This window comes from Saccopteryx leptura, chromosome 3 (assembly GCF_036850995.1).
Source record: "Saccopteryx leptura isolate mSacLep1 chromosome 3, mSacLep1_pri_phased_curated, whole genome shotgun sequence".
In the NCBI taxonomy this organism is placed as follows: Eukaryota; Metazoa; Chordata; class Mammalia; order Chiroptera; family Emballonuridae; genus Saccopteryx; species Saccopteryx leptura.
The window spans coordinates 83,805,142-83,825,282 of NC_089505.1; the positions used below are offsets into that span (position 1 = coordinate 83,805,142).

Consider the following 20,141-nt stretch of genomic DNA (forward strand, 5'->3'; position numbering starts at 1 on the left):
CACGACACCATCTTTGCATCTACGTGTCCGGCTCTGTCCTCTCCACATCAGTCACCTATTCTTCAAGCACATTACCCGCTGGGCCACTTGCCCATCCATCCACCTACTTCTATCCCAGATCCGCTCACCCAAACATCACCTGTCCACAGAGCTACCTACCGACCCAAAGCCCCTGCCCATCCCCCACCTCTCCAGATCTGCACCCTCCACACACTGCCTGGTGGACACTCAAGCCAGGCCCTTTGTCCCCGGGGGGTACAGATCTGGAAAGGACCCAACACCCATCCTTGAGGAGCTCACATGGGCCAACCCAAGAGGTCTCAGGCCACAGAGGTAGATGCACTTAGCCCATCTTGGAGGCGCCGCTCTGCCCTGAATTGCAGGATAGCCTGGTGATAGATGACAAGGGGTTAAAGGGCATCCCAGGCCAGTGTAAGAGGTTCCGACCAGCCCAGAGCACTCAGGCATCTGTGTTCGCTGCATGCCGGGCACGGTCCCCGCCTGGGGACACAGCTCTGAACTGAGCGCTCACGCATGCCTGAACCACGCAGGCGGCAGGGCAGCCAGGAAGAAGAGCTGGGAAGTGGGCGAGGGCTGGGGTAGGTGAGGGGGTCTGCAGCCTGCAGGGAAGCCAGTTAGGCAAGAGTGCTCTGGCAGGGGGTGCAGAGGGAGCAGAGGGAACAGCGGGGCAGGGGGCAGGATGTAGGGAAAAACTCGTGTTCCTCCAGCCTGCCCCTAGCTCTGACCCCTAGAATGACCAGCTGAGCCTCTGGGGGAGGGAGACAGCCCACGCTGTGTCCCCGCCCACCTCTCTGCTCCACCAGGATACTGAAAATGGAAGAATTTTTCCCAGAGACCTACCGTCTGGATGTCAGGGAGGAGAGAGAGGCATTCTTCACCCTCTTTGATGGTGAGAGGCTGCTGGCTGCCAGGCCTGCTCTGAGGAGACAGGTTCAGGACAGACCAAGGTTGTGGCGTGAGTGAGCTGGCAAGGCTTGGGATAGGTCCAGGTGGGTGTGTGACCAGGGAGGGGAAGCATGGAGCCAGATGGGTGGAGGTCCTGGCCGGGCCTTAGTGGAGACAGAGCCTGGGAAGAGTAGAGCCATGGCTGCCTGTGGACAGGGCAGAGGGTGTCAGAGCTGAGAGGGGCATGGTTCGGTCCTGGTAGGGTGTGCTCTGGGCTGGGCTGGGCGGGGCATGATCAGGTTTGGAAAGAGGTGGTCAGAGCCACAGCTTGGTGGGTGGGGCTGGTGAGCATGGGCGGGCCCAGGGCAAGGAGGGGAGGTGCTCAGGCGGCTCTCTCCGCAGAAACCCAGACGTGGATCTGTAAGCCCACCGCTTCCAACCAGGGCAAAGGCATCTTTCTGCTCCAGAGCCAGGATGAAGTCTCTGCCCTCCAGACCAAGATCCAGAGCATGGAGGACGACCCGAACTACAGCAAAATGCCATGCCGGACGCCCCAGGCTCGGGTTGTGCAGAGGTGTTGGGCGTGGATACCTCGATGGGCGTCCACGGGTGTGGGGCTAACCCTGGGCTCTGCTGGTGCCTGAGGCTCATCAGGGTCCCAGGGCCCACAGAGGAGTCCTTGTCTGGTGAAGGTTGCAGTGCCCCCAGCAGGGCCCCTGAGTACCCAGCAGAGGTAGAGGTGTCATATTCAGTCAGGGTCGCAGAGGTGATCCCCCTGGACAGAGGCTCCTGGACATTGGAGGTGGGATGGGAAGGGCCTGGTCAGTTTGTCCCCTGGCGGGACACGGCCCCTTATCCTATAGGAAGCCCACCCAGGCAGCAGCAGCTTTCAGTCTTGCAGCCCGAGTTGACTGTCCCTGCCTCTGGACTGGTTCCATAACCCAGTCTCACACCAGGAGGCACAGTCTCGCCTCAGAAAGGTCCCTCTGGAACTCCCCATCTGCCAACACAGAGCATAGTCCTGTGTCAGCTGCTGTCCACCACCCGCCTCTCCCAATGGTTGCCCCAAGCTGCTGCTCCCAACTTCTGGGTCTTGAGTACTGCAGCTCCCTCCCCCTGGAGCATTCCCTCCCTGCCCCTCCAGTTTTAGCCCTCCCTCCTCCTCCAGGCAATCCTCCCTGCCCAGGGATCTAGTCTGCTTCCACCTGCCAGGCTCCTAGTGAAAGCCGCAGCCTGGGGCACCCCAGACATCACAGGGGGCTGAGACCCAGGGATTCTCTGAACTGTTCAGGCTCAGAAATGTCCCCCTACCAACAGACATACACTATACACTCAGCCAGGGGAGGGAGAGCACAGGTCACACTTGGAACAGGTGGTGGGGGTCCTGAGGAACTGGCTCAGGCCCAGGTTAGGGCATAGGGACATGGGCAGACCAGGCTGGTCATGCGCTCAGCCCTCATGTGTCCACCCAGGTACATTCAGAACCCGCTGCTGCTGGACGGGAAGAAGTTTGACGTGCGGTCCTACCTGCTCATTGCCTGTGCCATGCCGTACATGGTCTTCTTTGGCCATGGCTATGCTCGCCTCACCCTTGGCCTTTACGATCCCCATTCTGAAAATCTCAGTGGCCACTTGACCAACCAGGTAAGGGCCTCTCTGCAGCCTGGGGACAAGATCATGGCTCAGGAACACAGACGAGTCCAGCTGTAGATAAGGCTCAGACCCAGTGGCCTTATCCAGGCCCTGAGGTGGCCAGGGCTGCCCCTGCCTGCAGTCATCATTACTTCTCACCTTCAGCCACTGCAGGGCATCCTGGCCAAGTGACCAAGAGCCCTGCTCCCAGCCCCTGAAGCTTGGTCCCCTCTGGGCGCGAAGGAGGCGTGGGTATGGGTAGGGGCTGGGGGTGGGGGTCTCTGTGAGGACTCACAGAGAAAGCCTGTAGGCCAGAGGTCTCTGTGGAAGGTTCGTAATGGGAAACATCTAGGTGGGGGTGGGGAGCCCTCCATAAGGATTGGTGAGGGACTTGGTGGCTGAGGAGGTCTCAGGAAAAGAAGGTGCTATGAGAGGGTCCCGGTGGCAGGGTTGCTGCAAGGTGTCCTAGGGGACAGGGCCTCTGGGTCCTCTGGGGTGATGGTCTCCAGGTGCCACACCACATCCCCCCAGTACATGCAGAAGAAGAACCCCCTGTACATGCTCCTGAAGGAAGATACAGTATGGAGCATGGAGCAGCTCAACTGCTACATCAACGACAAATTCAGGAAGACCAAAGGCCTTCCCAGAGATTGGGTCTACACCACCTTCACGGTATGTGCAGGCCTCACCCACCCCCATATGGGGGACGGGCCAAGAGTCAAGACCCCTTAGGGGATGTGGGGTGGAGGCAGTGTTTCCCTCAGTACTGGACTAGGCACAAAGGACATGGACCATCTGGGGGTGGTGGTGGTGGGGCGTCTGCCATAAAGTGTGTGTCTCTCCGCATGTAACTGAGTAGTAGAACCTGACCACTCTGAGGTGTCTCCAACTCTGTCTCCCACCTTACATCATTTCATATTCCCACCAGCAGTGTAGGAGGGTCCCAGTTTCTCCACATCCTTGCCAACACTTTTCCTTTATTTAAATACTCACCCAGTGGGTATGAAGTGCTATCCCCTCGTGGGTGGGTTTGATTTGCGTTCTGCTAATGCTAATGATGTTGAGTGTCTTTTCATGTGTTTATTGGCTGTCTGCATGTCTGCTTTAGAAAATTTTCTAGTTGGGTCTTTTGTCCTTCTTCCTTGTTAGAGCCCTTGATAGCTCGGGATGCTAAACCCTATCAGATATATGATCTGCAAACACTTCCTCCTGATCTGTGAGTTCTTTCTTTTCTTTTTTTTTTTTTTTTTTGTGACAGAGACAGATGAGGAACAGATAGGGACAGACAGGAAGGGAGAGAGATGAGAAGCATCAATTCTTCATTGCAGCTCCTTAGTTGTTCATTGATTGCTTTCTCATATGTGCCTTGGCCGGGGGGGCTACAGCAGACCGAGTGACCCCTTGCTCAGACCTGTGACCTTGGGCTCAAGCTGGTGAGCTTGCTCAAACCAGATGAGCCAGAGCTCAAGCTGGCAACTTCGGGATTTCAAACCTGGGTCCTCTGCATTCCAGTCTGATGCTCTATCCACTGCGCCACCGCCTGGTCAGGCATCTTCACTCTCTTAATTATGTCCTTCTTTGAACAAAAGTTTTAGATTTTGATGAAGACCCATTTGTCCAGCTTTTCTTTGGAGATTCCTACTTTTGAGGTCACACCTGAGATCCCATTGTCAAATCCAAGGTTGGAAAGATATACACAACATTTTCTTCTAAAAGTTTTTCACCTTGGCTCTTATATTCATTGACCCATTTTGAGTTTTTGTTTGTTTTGTTTTGTTTTGTTTGTCTAGGGTATGAGGCAGGGATCCAACTTTATTCTCTCAGCATGCAGACTACCCATGTCCCAGCACCATTTGTCAAAGAGAATGCTCTGGACGTGTTGTTGGGTTTATTTCTACACTCTCAATCCTGTTCCGGTGCTTGAGCCACGTCCACATGGTTGGTGCTGTGGCTTCATTCTGTTCATGGGTTGCATCGACATTGCTTTATTTTCACATGTGGAATTGGTCTTGCTTTTCTCGGATAAATCCCATCAGATGTAGGGTATGGCCCTTTAAATATGCTTCTGGGCCCTGGCCGGTTGGCTCAGCGGTAGAGTGTCGGCCTGGCGTGCGGGGGACCCGGGTTCGATTCCCGGCCAGGGCACATAGGAGAAGCGCCCATTTGCTTCTCCACCCCCGCCTCCCCTTCCTCTCTGTCTCTCTCTTCCCCTCCCGCAGCCAAGGCTCCATTGGAGCAAAGATGGCCCGGGCGCTGGGGATGGCTCCTTGGCTTCTGCCCCAGGCGCTAGAGTGGCTCTGGTCGCAGCAGAGCGTCGCCCCGGAGGGGCAGAGCATCGCCCCCTGGTGGGCAGAGCGTCGCCCCCTGGTGGGCGTGCCGGGTGGATCCCGGTCGGGTGCATGCGGGAGTCTGTCTGACTGTCTCTCCCCCGTTTCCAGCTTCAGAAAAATACAAAAAAATAAAAATAAAAAAAATAAATAAACATGCTTCTGGATTTGGTTTGGTCTTTCTCTGAGTACTTTTGTGTCTACACTCATTAGCAGTATTGGTTGGGAGCATTCTCTTCATGTGTGTTTCTGTGGTTTGGGATGTGGTTTGTTTCCTCCTCTTCAATTTTTTGCAGAGTTTGTGAAAATTTTGTGTTAATTCTTTAAAGTTTTGGCCTGACTGGTGGTGGCTCAGTGGATAGAGTATCAACCTTGGAAACGGAGGTAACTATATGGTCACCAGCTTGAGCACAGGCTCACCAGCTTGAGTGTGGGGTCTCTGGCTTGAGCCCAAAGGCCGCTGGCTTGAGCAAGGGGTCACTGGCTGGGCTTGAGCCCCACAGTCAAGGCACATGTGAGAAAGGAATCAATGAACAACTAAAGTGCTGCAACTACGAGTTGATACTTCTCATCTCTCTCTTCTTCTCTCTCTCTCTCTCACACACACACAGATTTTTGTTGAATAAGCATGCTTCAGGTTACTGTAAGCCTTTAGTTAATTTTCAGAGTTCTGAAAAAGTTTATTCTGACCATTTTTGCCAGTTTTTGGGTTTTTTGTGGGTTTTTTTGTTGTTGTTGCATTTATGGAGTGGCCTGTTTTCAGATGTCCCTCCTCTGATATTTTCACTGGTGTTCTTGTCTCTCTTGATCCCACTCCAGTGAGGCTTCTTACCCCTGTTGTGCCACTGAAACATCCATCAGGGTCCCCAGTTCCCAGCGTTCTTCATCCCTGACCTGCCAGCCACTTTAGATAGTGCTGCTCACTCCCTGGACTCTTTTCCATGGCTTCCAGGACACTGTCCCCTCCCTCTTGGCTGCTGTGCTGGCCCTCATCTCCCAACCTCTGCTCTCGGGAGGCCCTGGGCCCAGCAGATGATCTACTCTTGATCTGCCCCCATTTCGGAGATGTCTCAAGCTCCCTGGTTCTCCTGCCCCCTCTCAGCTGATGGGGGCTCCATCCTTCCGGACCAAACACCTAGGGATAACCCTTCATTCCTTCTTCTTTTCACAGCTCACCATTCTTTCATTAGCCCCTTTGGCTGGCCCTACCTCCAAATATATTCAGAACCCATCCCAACACTTTAGCTTACCAAACCACCGCCATTCCTCACCTGGATTGTTGCAACAGCTTCCCAGCCTCTCCAGTCTGTCTTCGCATAGCAGGCAGAGGACCCTGTTAGGGTACAGGTCACCTATGCTCCTCTGACACTCCACCCTCCACCAGCTTTGACCTCAGGGTGAAAGGGGCTGCCACAGTGTGACTGATGCCACCTTGGTCTCCCCTCTCCCTGTCTCCTCCAGCCATCGCAGCAGCCTCCCTCTGCTCCTGCAACACCTCAGGCATGCTCAGGTGTCCCGTGCCCACCCCACAGCACCTCCTTCCAGTCTCCAGTCCTTGCTCACTAGCTCCTCAATGAGGCCCACCCAAACCAGACCCCATTTTACATGGCAAAAGCCACCCCAGAACTCCCATCCCCACACCTTACTTCATTTCCTGCATCAGCATGTCTTCCTGAACGCGCTGTGCAAAGTGGATCATAATCTCCGGATCCCGTGTTGTCTGTCTCTCCTGCTCCGCGTGATGAGCTGCTCCAGGGCAGACCTTCCCTGCAAGGTCTCTTCACTCTCATACCCCGGCACCTGCCATGCAGCCAGAGCTGCACGTGTGTGTGTGCGTGAACAAAATGAGAGTGACTGAGTTTCTGGCTGTAACCCTGTCACACCCCCAGAGTGAAAATGTGGGCAGGTGTGGCGATGCTGGTGAGGACATAGGTGGTAGCTCAGGCGAAGGCAAAGGCGGGCGTGCAAATGAGGGCACAGGTAGGACTTTAGATGATGTTGCAAGTGAGGGGCACAGCTGTGACAAGGAGGCACAGTCAGGACCTACAGGTGACATCCAGTCACCCCGGCCCTGCCCCACCCACAGAAGCGAATGCAGCAGATCATGACCCACTGCTTCCTGGCTGTCAAGTCCAAGCTCGAGTGCAAGCTGGGCTACTTTGACCTCATCGGCTGTGATTTCTTGATCGATGACAATTTCAAGGTGCCGTGGAGGTGTCCCAAGGCAGTGGGGTCTGGTAGGCAGGTGCTAGGAGGCAGGTCATCTGCGCACAGTCTGACCACCCAGGCAAGCCTCCCTAAGCCCTGGGTGGGGGGAGTCCATAAAGCTTCACTCATCCTACAGCTGGGCAGGCTCCAAGGCCAGGCCCACAGACCCTTAGAGTCTCAGCCTCTTGGCAAATTTGTGGAGTGAGGCCATAAGAAAGAAGGGACCTGCCCAGGGTCACTTGGCTTAACAGGGACCAGGGCCTCAACCTCCTTCCTGCTGCCCAAGTGGTGGGTAGGGGAGGATGCTAACCAGTGTTGGGCCCAGGTGTGGCTGCTAGAGATGAACTCCAACCCTGCCCTGCACACCAACTGTGAAGTCCTGAAGGAGGTGATTCCCGGCGTGGTCATGGAGACCCTGGGTAAGACCCTTGCACAGCCCCCCTAAAATCTTCAAACCACCCCCCTCCACTGCCTGCCCGTCTTGTATGAGCCATCCCACCTTCTCCCGAATTCAGGTGCCCACAAACCTAGCTCTCCAACATCCCAAGTGCCTGTGTGTCAACTCAGGCCCTGCAGAAAAAAGGCATCCCTGCCCCAACCTCCCCCTCAAGTCAGTGCCCATCCATACCTCGCCCCACCTGGGTCCCACCGCTCACCACCCTCTCATCTCCTCCTCTGCCCCCAGAACCTGCACCCCAGTCCCACAAGCGTGATGCTGGAGAGGCTGGGTGCCCCCAAGCCCCGCCCGCCAATGCCTATCACTCCTGCCTCCCATCCTCCCTCAGACTTGGCGCTGGAGACCTTCCAGAAGAGCTTGCGTGGCCAAAAGATGCTGCCGCTGCTATCGCAGCACCGCTTCGTGCTTTTGTACAACGGCGAGACCGACGTGTGGCCTCGCCTGCCCAGCTCCTGCAAAGTTCCCCGCCCGCTGTTGTTTTCTCAGGCGAGGCCCGGTCCTCCACGCCCCCGACTCGCGCAGCGGAGAAGCCAGGCGCGCGCACGCCCGGGCAGCCCGACTCCGCGCAGGAACGTCCCCGGCCCCCCACACCCGGCCCCGACGGCGCCCAGGGAGGCGAGCCCGAGGCCCGAGGCACCCAGCGGCAGCGAGCGGACGGCAGGGACCCGGCGCGGGAGCCCTCCTCAGGACCGGCCGAGGGGAACCGCGAGGAGCGCAGAAGCGAGTACCACCGCGGCTCCTAACGCGGGCCACCAGCGCCCTCTGGACCTATAAAGGCTACTTTGTTACAAACGCGGCCTCCAAAGCGGATCAAGTGGACCCGCTTCCTGGGATGCTCCCCTGGGGGCTTGCCCATGAAGTCCTTTCTTCTGCCCTACCTGCCCTTCCTCTACTGATGGGACCTATTCTTGGGAGGCATCCTAGGGTCCAGGGCTGGGGGTCGTCTGCCCTGCAGGAAGCAGAAATGTGCTCCCTCAGCCCCTACTCTGCTTATTCTGGGGGCTGCCTCCATGTGGAGAAGCCACACGTTCCTGGGCTCCTTTTCAAGACCCCTTGTCCCTCATCCACGTGCCCTCTTGCAGCTGCAAAACCCGTATGGCCCCTTTGGCTGGCTCGGTGGCATCCAGGAAAGGAGTCTGCTGTCCCACTAGATCCCCAAAGGAGGGCTTTCTTAACCTAAGATTGTTTCTTAGAGCCCTCTACCCCCTCAACCTCCACCCCAGGCAAAGCTCCTTCCTGGGCCTGCAGACCACCGTCCAGCAGCCCGTCACTTCCCAGAAGGCAGGGGCAGGAGGACCTATGGCATAAATGAGGGGCACATGGTCAAAGCAGGACAATACCCTCTGAAGGACATGTGGAGCTAGCAATGGCCCTTCCCTCGCCATTCCCTGGGTGGCCTCAGTGTTCCCCATGGGCCCAGCCCCAAGGTTTCAGGGTGATTCAGGGCCTGTGATGTATCCAAGCGTCTACCACTAAGTATCCGGAGCCAGCCAGAATCCCCTCTTCACCCCTGCCCCCCACCCTGGCAACTCAGCACCCATCGCCAGTCCAAACCCCAAGGTCCAGATGTTACCAGATGGGGACAGATCTGCCTCCCGCCCTGTACAGTGTAGGTTATTAACTTCATGCAGGCAACATTTCATAGCACGGGTCCTTGTGATTTTGAGAGTACATTTATTACAGTTAGGGACAATGCAACTTAGAAGAAGTAACAGGAGAGTCTAGGTGGGGCTTCTTTGGCTTCTCTAGAAATGTTGTAGGAAGGAAATGAGCCACGCTGGGCTCCAGGAACTCACCGAGAAATCAAAGTCACAGTGACAGAAGTAACCCAAGGCAGGGCTGCCATCAGCTCATTGGAAAGAGGAAAAGGGGGCCTTGGAGGCAAGTTCAGGGGGTGAGCCTGGGATAAGCTGCTGTTACCCGCTGCTTCCCTGGTTGCAAGTCTCATTGGGACCCTTAGAGTTTAGGAAAAAGACAATTACATGCCTAAGGGAGAAAATCGTGGGTGTGTGTACTGTGGGTCCTTTGTCTTGAGCCTTTATATCTTTTCTTAGAATCCTAGGGGAAATCTTAACAGAATAGTCATTAGTTTTCCAGGTGTGTCCTTCAGTATGTTGATTCATCAAAATCTGTGTAAAGAGGGAGCAGGCTTGCTTGACCAGGCGGTGGCGCAGTGGATAGAGCATCTGACTGGGATGTGGAGGACCCAGGTTCGAGACCCCAAGGTCTCCAGCTTGAGCGCGGGCTCATCTGGTTTGAGAGAAAAAAAAAAAAGCTCACCAGCTTGGATCCAAGGTTGCTTGCTTGTGCAAGGGGTTACTCAGTCTGCTGAAAGCCCACGGTCAAGGCACATATGAGAAAGCAATCAATGAACAACTAAGGTTTCACAATGAAAAACTGATGATGCTTCTCATCTCTCTCCGTTCCTGTCTGTCTGTCCCTGTCTATCTCTCTCTCTAACTCTATCTGTGTCTCTGTAAAAAAAAATAAATAAAAATAAATTAATTAATTAATTTTAAAAAAGAGAGATCAGGGTTATTTTTTGGTCAGTTTTATTTTTAAAGACCCTCGGCCCTGGCCGGTTGGCTCAGTGGTAGAATGTCGGCCTGGCGTGCAGAGGTCCCGGGTTCGATTCCCGACCAGGGCACACAGGAGAAGCGCCCATCTGCTTCTCCACCCCTCCCCCTCTCCTTCCTCTCTGTCTCTCTCTTCCCCTCCCGCAGCCGAGGCTCCACTGGAGCAGAGATGGCCTGGGCGCTGAGGATGGCTCCTTGGCCTCTGCCCCAGGCGCTAGAGTGGCTCTGGTCGCCGCAGAGTGACGCCCCGGAGGGGCAGAGCATCGCCCCTGGTGGGCGTGCTGGGTGGATCCTGGTGGGGCGCATGCGGGAGTCTGTCTGACTGTCTCTCCCCGTTTCCAGCTTCAGAAAAATACAAAAAAAAAAAAAAAAAGAAAGAAAGACCCTCATCAAAGGGGAACTTGGACCAAGGCTAGTCAGCCCCAGGATGGTCTGTAATATGTAAACATTTGCTCCTAAGACTCGTTGGTTAGGGAAGATAAAAACCTTATGATTCATTAGCTGGATGTAAATTGCTCAAATCGTTTAGCCCTGTTTAATTATTTTGTCTCAGTTTCCCTTATTCCACCTGTCAAGGAATTTTCCCTTCACAGAGAGCCGGCCCTAAACCCAGCCACCTTGCCCATCCTCCTGCCCTGCTCACCTCCTCAAGTGGTCGTGCCAAGTCACAAACACTCCTGACCCACGCACGCTGCTGAAAACTCCAATCCATCCTAGACATCAGTGGTCTCCAACTCAGGTGGGAGGAGCTGCTGGGCCTCTTTCTGAGCTCTGGTGACAGTCCTGACCACTGGCCACTCTGCCACTGGGAGAAGGCAGATGCATTCCAAGGGATGACCACCCAGGCACCTCCAGAGGGCGCTGCGTACCACTGTGCCTCCACCGCCCCTTGGAGGATGCGACCAGAGAGGACAGAGGGAACTGGGGGCTCAGAGAGGTCATTGAGTATCCCAGCATCACAGAGCCAGACAGGTGCCCAGGATCAGGGCGAGGCGCCAGAGTTTGACCTGTCCAGTCACTCATAGCCCCCCAAGCCACCGCTCATCCTCCTGCTGTGTGGCTTGGGATGTGGGACGCCACGCAAGACATAAGCAGGTTTGTCACTGTGTGACTAGGACCCAGGAGCCCTGAGTCCCCTCCAGCATGTCTGGTAGTATCTCTCTGAGAGACCACACTCAGCTACTTCCTGCTCTGTGCCCGAGGCGGGTATGGGGTGAAGACCACCCTCCAGCAGGGAGAGGGGGCCTCCTGGGTGGGCTGAGTGCACCCAGGTCTTTGTAAAACCCACACCGAGGGTGTTCCCTGCTGGCATCCAGGCCGTTGTGCAGCCATGCCACCTCAGGGCTACTTCCAGATTGTCCCTCAGGGTCTCTGTCCCTTTGTCTCAGCTCACAGGCCTCTCCACCCCTCCCTCACATCCCATTCATCCTGCGAGTCCCTGACTTTGGGTCCTCTGCCCATCTGCTGTCTCACGGTTGGCGATGTGGCCTGTGATGGCATCAGTGCTGTCCCAGAACATTCCAGCTCCCCCTTGTGGAACCAACCTGTGGCTGAGCGGCTCATGGGAGTGGCCTGAATCCTGGGCTATCTCTGGACCCTGAGTGGGTGCAGTGAGTGACCCACGGGGACCCGTGATATGACAAAAAGTGCATGTTGGCAGAGTGGCCTGCCCTCCCCCAAAGACTTGGACCATCTGCTGCTCTTAGGTCGCTGGTGCCCCCTGAGGGCTTAAATTTGTCAAATGAGGTTTCCAGAGCCACTACTGTTTGTTCACCCCCAGAAGGGATGGCCACACCCCTGGACACACCCAGCCCACATTCAGGACCTTCAAGACAAGGAGTGAGACCAGCAGGAGATGGAGTCTGGTGCGGTGTGAGCCATGGGGCACCTGGGCATCTGCTGGTAGAAGGTGCCCCCTCAATATCCAAACAACACGGTAGGTGGCAATGACAGCAGAGGCGGCAGGGAGGAGGAGCGGTGTCCTGGTGCCCGGGACAGGACTGCCCAGCACTGCCCAGCCGAGTGTGCGATCCAAGGGAAAGCTGGGTGTCTGTCTGCCCCTACTCCCCCCTCCTCCCTCTCACATGCTACCTCCCTTCACACTCCTTGTCTTTCCTTCTCCTTTCTCTCCCTCTCCCCTCCAGGGGTCTTGCTGGTGGATGGGGAACTCAAGCAGTACCTTCTTTCTGCAGAAAGTTTGGGGAGTCATAATGCCCTCAGCTCTGACGACCCAAGCACCACCCAGGAACCCCACCAACCCTGTAGCCTCTGTCTTGAGGGCTGCCCATCACCCTGGCACCTGCTGGGGCTCCCCTCAGCCCCTGGAAGACAGGTCCCAGGTGTGCTGAGCACCTTCTGGTAGCCAGGGGTCTGTTGCAGCCAGTCAGGGCATGGAAACTCAAAGACTCAGAGGACATCCCCAACCCCTCGCCCCTGGAATGTGTCTTTGAGAAACAAGTCTGTAGCAGCCCTGGCTTGAGTCATGGTCTTTGGAAAACACCTCAACTCCTGAAGCTTCCTGGGAAGAGGAGGCACATGGGGGTGGAAGCACCTGCCTCTTTGTTCCACCACAGGCACGGCCACTTCTTGGGGGGGGGGGGATTGGTCCACGGTCCTGAAAACCACCACAGGAGCCAGCAGCCCCTCCAGGAACAGATCCTTTCCTGACCTCAGAACTCTGCCCCGCTTGGGGAGGAGGGGGGTGCACTCCTGAATGTTCAGGACACCCTGGGGGTGAGGGTGAGGGTGAGGGTGGGGGACAGGAGTGATGGCCAGGCCTGGTCTGGTGGGCCCATCTGATCAATGGTCACTCAGTACAGCACCTGGGGGCAACCAGAGATCCCTGACCCTGGACAGCACCCTGCAGCGCCCCGGGACTGGGGCTGGGTGGGGTTGGTGTTCAGCTCTGTCTAGGATGGCTCTCCTTCCTGCTCCCACCGCGGGTCTTTGTCCAGCTGGGCTTCCCTCCCTGGCTGAGCCTCAACCTCAGTAACAGGAAGGGCAGGGGCCTTATCTGGCAGGTGGAAGGGTGGGTGCTGGGTGGAGAGCCACTGCGGGAGGAAGCACTTCTGAGAACACATGGTGGCGCCTCTGGGCCCTTATCTGAGTCTGAACTCCAACCCCAGGGGAGGGGCTGTGGTTTTCCGGAGCACTTGGAGAGCTGCTCCTGCGGGTTCAGGTTCTCAGGGTGGGCAGAGTCTTTCTTGGGCTTGGTGGCCTAGGAGGTCAGGCCAGGTTACCAGCCTATTGCAGGTGGTATCAGCCCCTGCTAGGAAGTTGGGCTGAGTGGGAGGAGGAAGGGAGTCTCTCCACACACAGCACCTCATCTCTGCACCAGCCCCCACCCCCTTCCCCCACAGTCAGCACCCCTGAGTCTCCTCAGTGCCCCCTGCCCTGGGCACTGCCACCCATTGCCTGCCCATAACCCACTTGTGAACTTGGAGCCACCCAGGCCTCTGCCACCTAAAACCCTGGGCTGCCTCCGACTACACCTGACCTCCACCTGCAGCTCCTATACCTTGCCCAGGCCCCTTTCACAGCAAAGGGATTTGGGGCACGGCAGAGCTAGGCCAAGCTTGCAAATTGTAGGGTCCTGGGGACTCTGAGGAGGCTGCCTGAGCAGACTTCAGGGGGTGTTTGTGAGGGTGGGCGGGGGCAGATTGAGGTGAGGTGACGGTGGGAGGGGGCATCTCTGCTGGGGGTGGAGCATGTTGAGGGAACCTCTCCAGAGTCTCTGCAAGGCCCTGGGCTTCCTGTGGCCAGACCCCACCATCCGGATGCTCACGTCCCACCCCCTCCAAGCCTGGAATCCCCCAGCACTCTGCGTCAACCCTGCCACCTAGTGCTGACGTCTGGATGTCCTGTTCCCACGCGAGCCACCTAAGAGGAATTTCCGAGCTGAGTCAGCCCTTCCTTACCCACCTGCCAGGCCCCTCGGGACCTGGGCGTGGGCAGCCAAGGGTGGTTTCTGGGGAAGGTCTTCTGATGACCTGACTCCTGGCCCCTCCCAGGACAGCTGAGCCTGGCTGGGGACCCCTTTCCCTCAGGGCAACCTGAGCAGACACCTGAGGAGGGTCCAGGAAGGCTGTGAACACAGAGGTGCCTGTCAATGGGGGTGGAGCAGTCAAGTGACCCAGGTGACAGGAGCAAGCCCCAGGGAGAGCTGGCTTCCAAAGGAGGGTGGGTGAAGGGTTGGCTGGACAGGAGACCTAGCCTGGTGGGTGACTGTGGCAGGCAGGTCCCAGAGAAGCCGTCTGCTCTGAGAGGTCTCCCAGAATGGGTCCACTACTGTCTCCCAGTGTCCAGCCAGCCCACCCACATTTTTTTATTTATTGGCAAGTCTGCCTGGGTACTCACCAGGAACTTGCATTCCGTGGGAGTGCCCAGAGCCTGGGACCCAGCAGGCACAGAGAAGGCGCCCAAGGATATAAGTATTTTCCAAGTTAAGTCATGTAGTTGTTCCCGCCCTCCTCCCAGGGATAAAAAATGAGCTGTTCTCTATCAAGGTGGGGCAATGCCCCTGGGTGAGACACACTCAGAGCCCCTCTCTCCTCCATCTACCTGCTGTGAGCAGTGCCCACTTGGCCCACTGCCCACTGGGACTGGGTGGGGGTAAGACCAATAAGTCAAGAGGGCCCTACTGGACAGCATGCAGGCGGGAGGGGAGGGCAGTGGGGGCTGGAGCATCTGGGCTGCAGGCAGGTGGCCAGGTATGCTAACACCTGGAGGCTGCTGCTGAGACAGGTCTCCACTGGCCTGTCTGCCACGTCCTGGACAAGTGTGCCAACGAGTCCTTATCAGACCTCCCCAGATGTCAGCCCTGCCCGGAAACTGGAAGGTGCTGCTCACCTCTGTTGGGGGGTACCCCAGAATCATGCTGTGAGGGATAGGGGTCCTATGAGTCAGTGGGGGTCAGCAACAGGGCTTGGAGAGAGGGCTGAGGCTAAAGGCAGGCCACTCCGAGACTGCCCACCACCCACCAGCTAGTATTGAGCGCAGAAACTGACCTTCCCCTAAACTTTGGGCCCACATGACACAAGGGCAGCACCCCCAGGGGTCAGGCTGTGTGGCCAGCCTGACCCAGAGTCCGGAGCAGTGGTGGCTCTGAGATCGGACACAGCCCCAGGACCCAGCTATCCTAGCACATGTCAGGCAGGCTGCCAAGGAAGGAGGATTAGATAGGGCAGCAAAGAGGCAGAGAATAGCTGTCCAGCCCAACACCCCTCCTCCAGTAAGCCTACCAAGCCTCATGTTCCCTGCTCCAGAACGTCCCTGACTTCTGCTCCCCAACCCTAACCCTAACTCCATCTAGTCTGGGAGGTCCTGGAGCCCATGCCTTGTGTCCCTGTCCTTGCCTCCCTCTAGCACAAGTCCACGCAGGTCACTGCACAAGTGTTTATTGAGCGCCGCCTGCAGCCAGGTCTTGTGCTGGGTACAGCCTCCTGTCCCAGGAACCAGGTGCCCACCCCCAGCAGGTCCAGCAAGGGAGGGAGGCAGCCACAGCCGTGTCTGGGTCTCCCGTGGTCCAGCCACAGCCACTTCCTCTTCCACATAGTCTGGGGACTCGTCACTGTCACCCTCCCCACCTACTTCCACCACTGAGGGGAGCAGGGCCGGGCCAGATCAGGGCCCCTCATCAGGGCACAGAGCCCTTGCTCCCAAGTTTCAGCTCTGGGCCAGCTCCTGGGGGGGTCTGGCTCAAGGTCCACTGTGCGGGAGGGCAGCCAAGCCTCACACCCACAGTTTCCCCAGCTGGCCCTTGTCCTCCGACAGCTGCTCCCCCCACTCTTCCTCAGGAAACTGGCAGCTGCAGGCATCATCGGCCGACGGTGGCAGTGGCGGCGGCTGTGGCTGCTGTCGTGGCAGCGGCGGAGGCGCCTCCAGGAACAGCTGGGTCTCTGCAGAGGGGGGCTGTGGTTAGTGGGTAGGCTGGGGGACCCACCTCCCCCACCCCAGGGCCCAACCGACCTGGGGGCCACACTCGCTGCCTCCTCAGCTGCCAGATGTGCAGTCCAAGCTGGGCCACAATCAGGACCAGGATGCAGGCAACCACGATGAGGATGACCGTCAGCGGGCAGTGCAGTTCAACAGGTGGCAGCACCTGGCCGCATACGGCGTCGTGCGTCTTGTTCCCAGGGAACATGGTGAGAAACCCAGGCTGGGAGCAGCTGAGACACAGGGACACAGAGCCTCAATCACCCAGCAGTCCCCTCTGAATGACTGCTGCCCTCTGAGCTGTTTGGGTCACCGCACTCGGAAAGACAGGCGAGGCCCCCACCCTGGAAGCCACCTGAAGGCCCTTCCCAAGACTCACTCTGCCCAAGGTTTACAGCGGCCCTCGCTGCCCCCAGAGAAGGTCCCTGCGGCACAGTCGACACACTCGAAGCCATATTTGATTTTCCCTGGAGCAGACAGATGGACAGAAAGGGACAGGCTGCAGGGCTGCTGGGAGGGTGTGTGGACTCCCACACGCATCCCTGCGACAGAGGTCTCCAATGCTCACAGGACCAGGGCCTTGGATAAAGCCAGTACCCGTTTGTACTCAGTCCAGAGCAAGCATCTGTAGGGGAGGCACCCTTGGGAAGGACCCAGACGCCATGACCCTGGGCCGAGTGGAGGCTCCCTGGGGGAACATGGGGAGGAATGAGAGCTGTGTGAGGTGGGCCAGAAGGAAGAGGGGCAGTGTGGAAGCAGAGGCCAGGCTAGAGCCACGCTAGGTGGGCCTTATTCTTTGTCTAGTAGGTTGGTGGACAGGAGGCCAGCGAGGGTTGTGGAGAGAAGCTGAGGCTGGCGTCCCAATTGACCCTGTAGAGTCTCTACCACTGTCCAACTTCACACAACTCCCCTCATGTCTGCACTCCCCCCAGCCCCTCCCATCAGGTAAACAGGCCCTAAAAGGATTTGAGCTGCTTCCAGAAAAGGGGTTGACCCCCCCCAAATGGGGCTCAGGAGCAGGGCTATTTCTGTGGTCAGGGTGGGAGCAGGACCTTTATGTGGTCAGAGCTGGGGCCTAAAGACCAACAGCCCCTGGACATCCCTACACACCCCAACAATTCCCCACAGCCAGCCCTGAGGGGCACAAGTACCCTCCTTCTGGACCAAGAGACCAGCTAGGAGAGGGAAGGACTCGCCCAAGTGCACACACAGTGGGCTGAGACCCTGGTGCCACCTGCCCTGAGGACATGTCTGCACCCTCCACATAAGTGAGCCTCCTTCCACACCCACAGGCCACCCATGGTCACAGCTGCTCCCATGAGCTCTGGCCTGCTCTGGCTGAAGCCACCAGGGACTTACCATGAGCCCTCACCTCCTGGCCAGGCGGGCAGGGGTGGTGTTTGCAGGTCTCACACTGTGGGTCTCCACAGTGAAACTCGGGCTGAACACACGTGCAGATCCCCTCAGGACAGGCCTCAGCTGGGCAGAAAACAAGCCAGCCCTTTCAGCAGCTGGGCCAAGCTCCCCTCCCCATTGCTCCCCCCTCCAGCCCTCCAGGGCAAAGAGGGTGTCAGGGCAGGGCAGCCCACACCCCCACCGTTAGACACCACCAGGGGCAGAGGACACCTGTCTAGGAGCCAGGACCCTTGCTTGGTCCATCCGTGTCCCTCCCTCCTGGCCACCCGACTCCTCCACTTACATGGCCTGGCTGCGCCCCCTCCCTAGTCCTGAAACTGCTCTCACCCAGTGTGGCTGTGGCTCAGCATGTGTCCTTGCTGGATAAGGGAAGTAGTCTGGGGGACCTCTCCTCCCTGCACTGCCCACGCCTGTCATTCCCTTTGAGGCAGCCTGACTGTACCTCTCCTAGCCCTAACCCTAGGACCCTTCAGGGTGACACCCTGGGGTGTTTTTTCCCTTTGATATTTGTGTCCAGATAGACACTTTTCCCCTGCGCCTCACTCACAGCCTCAAGCCAGAGACAGGGAGCGCTGCAGAAGAAGCAGCTGGGACCCCAAACTATGCAGGAAGCAGCTTGGCTGATGACCAAGGGCTTATTACCCACTCAATAGGAATCAGGATCCCAGAACCGTCTTGGAAAAGGTTTCCACAGCCTTCGCCCCTGGCCTGAGCCTCAGGCCACTGGCGTGAGCTGGGAGCACTTCCTCTTTCCCGGGTCTGCGCTGGGACCCACGGCTCTGGACCTGAAAAGTTTGCCCATCGCCGCGCCTCCACCGGGTCTGCGCCTCCAGAAGGCGCCGCGCGCTGCGCCCTGAGCCGTACTACCACCGCGCGCCTTACCCGAGTCACAGGAGCCGCAGCAGCGCGCGTTCGTCCCGGTGCCACGCAGAAGGCGCCCGGGGCCGCAGCTCTGGCCCCCGGGGGAGCTCTGGCCCACGCCAAGTGCGCAGAGCAGCGCGATGCCCCACAGGACCGCCGGCGCACCCCTCGCTCGCATGGCACCCATCACTCCCGCAGGCTCCCGGACTTTGAAGGCCGCCACGCCCCCCGCCACGCCCCCAAGCGCAGGCCCCGCCCGCCTCCCCGCGCAAGCCATCAGGTCTCTGCCACGCCCCAGTGGTGGTGGCGCAGAGGACACCTAGGACGTTGAGTTCCAAGGTTCTAAACCCGGAGGTCGCCGGCTTGAGCGCGGGCTCACATCATGATCCCAGGTTGGCTGAGTTAGCTTGAACTAGGGATCACTGGCTGGGCTTGAGCCCCCAGGGCAAGGCACACATGAAAAAGCAATCAATGAACAACTAAAGTGCCCCAACTACCAGTTGGTGCTTCTCATCTCTCTCCCTTCCTGTCCCTGTCTCTCTTTCTAAAAAAAAAAAAAAAAAAAATGCACACCAGCAAGTACAGGTTCTCACTTGCCATACATGCACCTTCTGTGGGGATATTGGTAGTGAGGGAAGTATCTGTACTTGACCCTCAGTTTGCCTGTGAACCTAAAGTTACTCTGAAAAATAAAGTCTATTTAAAAAAAAAAAGTGGGCCCTGGCCGGTTGGCTCAGCAGTAGAGCGTCGGCCTAGCGTGCGGAGGACCCGGGTTCGATTCCTGGCCAGGGCACACAGGAGAAGCACCCATTTGCTTCTCCACCCCTCTGCCGCGCTTTCCTCTCTGTCTCTCTCTTCCCCTCCCGCAGCCAAGGCTCCATTGGAGCAAAGATGGCCCGGGCGCTGGGGATGGCTCTGTGGCCTCTGCCTCAGGCGCTAGAGTGGCTCTGGTCGCAACATGGCGACGCCCAGGATGGGCAGAGCATCGCCCCTGGTGGGCGTGCCGGGTGGATCCCGGTCGGGCGCATGCGGGAGTCTGTCTGACTGTCTCTCCCTGTTTCCAGCTTCAGAAAAATGAAAAAAAAAAAAAATGAAAAAAAAAAAAGTGGATGATACCTTCACCTTCTTTCATCCAAAAGACATATATACACATAACACATAGACGCAGACAATAGGGTGGCAGTCGCCAGAGGGAAAGGAAGGTGGGGTAAGGTGGGGTGGGCACAGAGGGGGAAAATGGATCCAGGAAGAGACTTTGGTTGGGGTGCATGATGCAGTGCGCAGATGGTGTTTGCTTGTTTTTTGGGTTTTTTTTGTTTTGTTTTTTTTACTTTTTTTTTTTCTATTTTTTTTTTTCAGAGAGAGGGATAGACAGGGACAGACAGACAGGAACGGAGAGATGAGAAGCATCGATCATCAGTTTTTTGTTGCACATTGCGACACCCTAGTTGTTCATTGATTGCCCTCTCATATGTGCCTTGACCATGGGCCTTCAGCAGACCAAGTAACCCCTTGCTTGAGCCAGGGACCTTGGGTCCAAGCTGGTGAGCTTTGCTCAAACCAGATGAGCCCGCGCTCAAGCTGGCGACCTCGAGGTCTTGAACCTGGGTCCTTCCGCATCCCAGTCCGAAGCTCTATTCACTGCGCCACCGCCTGGTCAAGCAATGTTTGCTTGTTTTTAAAGATTTTATTTATTGACTGTACAGAGAGAGGAGGAGGTAGAGCAAAAAGTATCAACTCATAGTTGCTTCACGTTAGTTGTTCACTGATTGCTTTTCATATGAGCCTTAACTGGGCAAGCCGAGGGTTTTGAACCAGTGACCT

At 57.3% G+C, this 20,141-nt stretch overlaps 2 protein-coding genes across 2 annotated transcripts in view; one reads left to right on the forward strand and one right to left on the reverse strand.

Moving 5' to 3' along the window:
- Positions 1–9,999, forward strand: part of TTLL10 (tubulin tyrosine ligase like 10) — a 54,078-nt gene extending 44,079 nt beyond the window's left edge. Inside the window, exons 8-15 of the mRNA XM_066374761.1 lie at positions 262–333; positions 825–910; positions 1,309–1,480; positions 2,379–2,550; positions 3,070–3,210; positions 6,952–7,068; positions 7,399–7,492; positions 7,859–9,999. Of these exons, the coding sequence (XP_066230858.1) occupies positions 262–333; positions 825–910; positions 1,309–1,480; positions 2,379–2,550; positions 3,070–3,210; positions 6,952–7,068; positions 7,399–7,492; positions 7,859–8,304 (1,300 nt within the window). The 3' untranslated portion in view covers positions 8,305–9,999. The remainder of the gene's footprint in view (positions 1–261; positions 334–824; positions 911–1,308; positions 1,481–2,378; positions 2,551–3,069; positions 3,211–6,951; positions 7,069–7,398; positions 7,493–7,858) is intronic.
- Positions 10,000–15,495: 5,496 nt separating this feature from the next.
- On the reverse strand, positions 15,496–18,515 carry TNFRSF18 (TNF receptor superfamily member 18). Its single transcript, XM_066371973.1, has 5 exons — positions 18,339–18,515; positions 17,400–17,519; positions 16,420–16,507; positions 16,074–16,273; positions 15,496–16,003 (listed from the first exon to the last, which is right to left on the reverse strand). The coding sequence occupies exons 1-5, from the start codon at positions 18,502–18,504 to the stop codon at positions 15,837–15,839; spliced, it is 741 nt and encodes a 246-aa protein (XP_066228070.1). The 5' UTR covers positions 18,505–18,515; the 3' UTR covers positions 15,496–15,836.
- Positions 18,516–20,141: the final 1,626 nt, after the last annotated feature.

Bases quoted from the DNA above. Each gene is read 5' to 3' on its own strand.
- TNFRSF18 (XM_066371973.1), bottom strand. From the start codon at position 18,504: ATGGGTGCCATGCGAGCGAGGGGTGCGCCGGCGGTCCTGTGGGGCATC. The intron at 17,520-18,338 runs GTAAGGCGCGCG...TTTTCTGCCCAG, and splicing joins CTGCGGCTCCTGTGACTCGG to CTGAGGCCTGTCCTGAGGGG. The intron at 16,004-16,073 runs GTCGGTTGGGCC...CCCCCTCTGCAG, and splicing joins GCAGCGAGTGTGGCCCCCAG to AGACCCAGCTGTTCCTGGAG.